Source organism: Nanorana parkeri, unplaced genomic scaffold, assembly GCF_000935625.1.
Source record: "Nanorana parkeri isolate BGI_ZX_2015 unplaced genomic scaffold, ASM93562v1 scaffold2497, whole genome shotgun sequence".
Classification (NCBI taxonomy): domain Eukaryota; kingdom Metazoa; phylum Chordata; class Amphibia; order Anura; family Dicroglossidae; genus Nanorana; species Nanorana parkeri.
Window position 1 is genome coordinate 131,810 of NW_017308765.1, and position 6,112 is coordinate 137,921.

The 6,112-nt window shown below is 46.5% G+C and overlaps 1 protein-coding gene across 1 annotated transcript in view; it reads left to right on the forward strand.

Moving 5' to 3' along the window:
- Positions 1 to 6,112, forward strand: part of LOC108801799 (olfactomedin-4-like) — a 12,674-nt gene that overhangs the window by 3,683 nt on the left and 2,879 nt on the right. Inside the window, exons 2-3 of the mRNA XM_018573709.1 lie at positions 876 to 1,022; positions 4,852 to 5,064. Of these exons, the coding sequence (XP_018429211.1) occupies positions 876 to 1,022; positions 4,852 to 5,064 (360 nt within the window). The remainder of the gene's footprint in view (positions 1 to 875; positions 1,023 to 4,851; positions 5,065 to 6,112) is intronic.

The following is a 6,112-nucleotide window of genomic DNA, read 5'->3' on the forward strand; positions in this document are numbered from 1 at the left end:
GGGCGTGCGGGGGGGGGGGGGGCGGGCGGGGGGGGGGGGGGGGGGGGGGGGGGGGGGGCGTGTCTGCGGTGCCATTGACTTGAAAGGCACTGCCACGCCCCCTCCGGCCCAAGGACACAGGGAGGCTTTCATTATGTGAGCTAGTGCATTCCGGCCACTAATCATGCCGGAACACACTGGAGATTGTGTGACTGGGTCCTTATGGTAGATTTGCTTTAAATTTAGCATTATTCTACAATTAAGCCAACCAAGTGAATACAATTATTAAACTGCAGAAAACATAACTATTGCTATAATAACTCCAAGCTCTCTCTGGTGATTAGACAATGACAGCCAATGCTTCAGCATTCATTTTTTAATCTTGATGACTTTAAATTTTAACACATTGTTAGGTCTTCTTTAGATTGTTGGTTAAAAAGTACCCAGAAGACATTATACACGTTAAACTCTTCACACATTGTACATAAGCCATTGTACCCATAAGACATTCTACACACATTTTAGACAAATGTACACCTTACAAATGTTTACTCAACTTGGTAAATAAGGTGACGCCATGTTCAATAAAACCATTGAATCATGTACAAGCATAAATGCTGTTTTTATATTTATTTTCCTTTGCAACTGGGAATTCAGAGAGAACATATCTTTTCACCCAAAACTGAGTGAACAGTCTTTATTCCCATAGTAAATGCCCTTCATATGATGACTGGTAATTTGGATGATAATCTTTGGTCAGCTTAGATGGTAAACCTCATAGCAGACTCTGCTATATACTCCATAATTAAACCATTTTAGGAGACATAACAGTCTGTTGGGGTGAATATTTTTGACTTGCTGTCACTGACTTTTGTCAATACTTTACTCTTTCCTAGATAAACACCACCGGCATAGAGAATGAACAGGGTGGCTGCCAGTGTTCTGTCATCCTTCCCGACAATACATTCCCAGCAGATCGTCTGGAAGTTCTAGAGATATCCAGCCGGGAAATGAGCTTCAGTGTCCAACAGGAGATCACCAAGGTAAGCTGAAGGAAACTGAGATAATTTTTAATTCAAAGATTTGTATACCAGAGTGCTAGGTTCCCTTGTGCCACCTAATGTAGCACTTGAAAATCTGCTCCTGCTAGGACTAAGCTTCTTCCAAGGGTGCTAAATCCCACCCACCAATCATTGCAGCCATAATTTTTGTGGCACAAAAATAACAGTACAGAGATTTGGATCTTTTAATCCATACACTACTGAAGAGGCTGTTAGGAAACATTAGAATCTCATCACATGCCACCACTAATCCTAAAGATCTCATCTTGCCTTATGGAATTGATGGATCTCCATAGGGGCCAGGGCCTTGGTCAGTCGTCCACATGAGGTTGGATGGAGCCTAAGGTACACACTTCTAATCTACTGAGGGGGAACTTAGGTGCCCTACATGTTCTTCTGTAAATTAACTAAGATTTGAATTGCTCTAAATATATGTGGGACATTGGGAGTGTCCACAAACACAGGAACATCCTGTGGAAGCTCCCAAAGCCATCATCGGTAGTTGATATCATGACTGCAGCACATTGTCATCATTGGTACAACAAATACACACCTAGTGAACTGACAGGTAGCATTCTCCCATTTTGAACATTGCAGTAGCTACAATACATTTAAAACCCCAATATGATTTAAATATGTACTGTATTGGTTACTATCACAAATTTTATATCAAAGTGATGCACCGATACTGATACTAGTATCGGTGCCGATACCAAGTATTTGGGCGAGTACTCATACTTGCCAAAATGCTCCAATACCTTCCCCAATACCGGAACTTATGGTCAGAGGAAGATTTCCTCTGACCGGCAGTTCCGTAGGGGAACATAGAAGTGGCTTCCCGGGAAATCATGAAGCTGGGTGGCGAGTAATGACTCGCCTCCCGGCTTCCTGATTGGCCAGGATGACGGCCCATGCTGATTGGCTGCGAAGCCGGCTTCCCGGCCAATCAGCATTGAGCCAACCGAACAGCTGGCTCCTTGCTGACTGGCTGGGAAGCTGGCTTCCCGGCCACTCAGCATGGAGCCGACTTCCCGACCAATCAGGAAGCTGGGAGGCTGGTCATTACTCGCCGGCCAGCTTCCTGATTGGCCGGGAAGCCGGCTCGATGCTGATTGGCTGGGAAGTGGGTTTCCCGTCCAAACACAATCGATCCAGCAAAACAACATGAAGCCAGCTTCTCGTGGAAACCAGCTTCCAAGCCAATCAGCATGGAGCTGGCTTCCTGGCCAATCAGGAAGCCGGGAGGCTGGTCATTACTCGCCGCCCGGCTACCTGATTGGCTGGGAAGCTGGCTTGATGCTTATTGGCTGGGAAGCTGGTTTTCTGGCCAAATACAATCGAGCCGGCGAAACAACATGGAGCCGGCTTCCCAGGCAATCAGGAAGCTGGGCGACATGTCATTACCCGCCGCCCGGCTTCCTGGGTGCCTAGGAAGCTGGCTCCATGCCAGCAGAAGTACCGAAAGCAAAATATCGGAACTCATACTCGATAGCACAAATCCGGTATAGGTGCAACCCTATTAAAAACACAAACTGCACGTACTGCTTTGTTTTCTTCATATTTCTTCATACTTGTGGTGTCATACTCTGTCAGTCTTATCTAATGACAACAATGTGGTAATAGCAGGGCCGTCTTTAATATTGATTGGAGCCCGGGCAAACATTTTCTTGGGCCCCCCACCACGCTCCCATGCAATATTGCCCGCTATATGCTGACAGAGCAGAGCCACGCTGCACCTGCGATGGATCCAAAAATATTGTCCAGATCCACCCCACCTGATTGACAGCTGACTCTACCTCTCTAGAGGTTGTGTCCGCCCCATCCATCCCTCCAGTCATCGTTGGAGGATCAGAGAGGGGAGGGGGGGGGTATTCCTGCGAGGAGCCGTGACTGACAGTCACCGCTCTCTGCAGAGGGAGTGAGTGCGGAACTGAGTGATCAGCGGTATGTGATCGCTCAGTTCTCGATCAAGAGAGCCAACCTGTGGCAGATTCAGTAACTAGGGGGAAGAGAGCATTTCACTCTCCTCAGAATTCTACTTTCATGATAAATGTGTGGATAATTTGCCACCTACCACTTCCACTGCATAGAATAGCAACACTAATAATAATGACACATGAGCATGTCCCCCTGGTGTCATTATTATTATGTGCCCCTGGTGTCATTATTATTATGTCCCCTGGTGTCATTATTATTAGTATTATGTCCCCTGGTGTCATTATTATTATTATTAATGACACCAGGGGATGGACATAACAATAATGACACCAGGGGATTGACATAACAATAATGACACTGGGGGGGACATAATAATAATGACACTGGGGGGGACATAATAATAATGACACTGGGGGGACATAATAATAATGACACTGGGGGGGACATAATAATAATAATGACACTGGGGGGGACATAATAATAATGACACTGGGGGGGACATAATAATAATAATGACACCGGGGGAACATGCTCAGGTGTCATTATTATTTTTATACAGCATTACATCATAGCCCAGCAGTGCCACACCTAACCGGACCACCCCCCACCCCCCTACCCACCCAGATAGAAGCCCAACCCAGCAGCCATGTGCACTCATCGTGGACAGGAGGAGGATGAGACTGCAGCCATGGAGGAAGGAGGGCAGGACAATGAAGCAGTGTGAGCCAAATCGATCTTCCGCCTCTGCTGAGTGGGAGGTGACATCCCGGGCTGCAGAGATCTTTGCTGCACATAGGGAGTGGGACAGGAGGCTGCTGCCCTCTAGCGTCAGAAAGCGGTAGTGCAGACTAGACGGCTGGTACAGAAACGTTTCAAACTTTCACCAGCTCTAGTTTATGGGGTGCAGGGCCCCACAACAATGCCTGGGCCCCGGGCAAGTGCCCCTTTTGCCCTGCCTTAAAGACGGCCCTGGGTAATAGGTACTAATTTTTTAGTGCTGTCATTGAATGTATAATGTGGCTGTTTCTACCATTTGTGCCTATTACTGTCATGTTTTTATGTATAGAACAGCCGAACATATAGTAGCTTCAAATTGTAACTGCCCCATTAATTTAGTTACATTTATAATGGAGTTTTCCTTTGCCCCCAGCATCCCCTGCCAGTCTTATACTCAGCTGTCCTTGATCCAGCAAGAAATCACTGAGGAGGCCTAACAGCTACTTCTCAATCTTGCCTGCTGGGACCATACATAGGTTCTGCACTCCCATTTATTTTTATGGAGTGTTAGTCTGGAGTATGAGATTTTCATAGGAATAATGGAAAAGCAGAGTGCATACATACTGTATATGGACCAGACTCAGAAGATCTCAACAGCTCCATAGCCTCACCAGCGATATTTCATTGGATCGGAGACATGTAACTATAAAACTGGTGGGGAAGATTTAACTAGGGGATTACAAAAGAAGTGTATTTGCACCAACGATGAGAGAAATAGAAGGGCCGATATTGCTGAAAATGCTTGTTGCTTGGCTGTTATACAAAACAACTGTACAGATGAGAGAAGTCGTGAGTTCTTATATGCATACTTGTTTTGTAATGACTCAGTTTACTTAAGAAAAAGAATCAGCATTACAGCCCAGCAGACTGCGACATAAAAAAACAGTGAATCAATTGTGTCAAAAACAAACCTAACCACGTGACAGGTTGACAACCAGCATTTATGGAAGCAGTGTGTATTTGTATATAGATATATAATGTCATTATTAAAAACGATTATTTTAAACGATACATTTTATTATAAACTTTATACGTTTTTGCTAAGAGTTCTATCATCAATAATGCAGAGCAAAAAGCAATCAATTTTCTATCCTAGATAAAAAGTTACCAAGCCTCATTGACTGAGTACGTACAGAAGCTGAAGAACCTGACCCGTCGTGTGGAGATAATTGAGCTGGGTGGTGTCTCTTACACTGAACTGGACTTTGAGCTCCTTAAACTGGAAATCAGAGAAATGGAGTCTTTGGTGATCAAGTTCAAAAACTCCTTCGATGGATCCAACACCTTGGTGGAATCACTCTTTGTGGAGGTAAGCTGGATGTTCTGTCTACGCTTGTCAGGGCTGGAATAATGGGCCAGGTGTGGAACCCCTTGGCAGGGACGAATAATGTCCAAAAAGTGCAGTACAAAAGTATAGTCCAATTGGGTAGTCAGGTCCAGTTCCGGGTCATGGCGGGCAGCAGGAATCGTAGTCGAAGGGTCAAGCAAAAGGGTCGGTAGCCGGGAAGTCAGATCAAGCAACAGGTTAACAGGAGGGAGCTGGGTGTTCACCATGAGGTAGAATAACTCAGCAATGAGTCAAGGCTCTGACCAGCTTTAAATACACAGGGAACCCGGGACCGCCCCCTGGCTGCCAGGGCAACCAGGAAGCTTCCGCAGTCAGAGTCCAATCACAAGGCTGAGGGCAAGTGGTGAAGGCTGAAGTCCTCCCCCAGCCTGAGTAGCACCTGTGGCTTGGAATGGCGCAGGCACACTACGCGGCTTGCGCACTGGCCAAACCAGCGGCAGATGCCCTGCCAGGGGGAGGAGGAGCCCGCGCCTGCAAACCTGACGAGGAACGGCCCCCCTGGGTCAATTAGGTTACACAGCAGGGAAATCCTCCCCTCTGTATAACCTGTCATGGACAGAGCGCTGCCTGTTAATTACAGGCAGCACTGCATCCAGCTTTTGACAGGTAGTTGGGTTACACAGCAGCGGGCTTCCCCACTGCTTGTGTATCCTAACATAGTGAGGCAAGAGCGTTACAGCCTCTACTCTGTGTTAGAGGCGCGAAGAGCCATTGGTCCAAGCTGTCCATTAAAAAAAAAAAATCCACTGAGGCCATCGATCTCGATGCCTCAGCAGTGACGAGCAAGTGAGAGACAGGAAGGCAGATAGGGGAGGCAGATAGGGGAGGCATTTTGCCAGGAAGAATGGGCGGCTTTACCATTTGAGAAGATTTGTGGAAGAGCCCCATTTGTGGAAGAGCCTCATCCACACATACCACAAAAGACTTCAACCTGTCATTGATGTTAAAGAGGGCAACACACCGTATTAAGAACTGGGGTATGTAAACTTTTAAGCACGGCTGTTTAGGT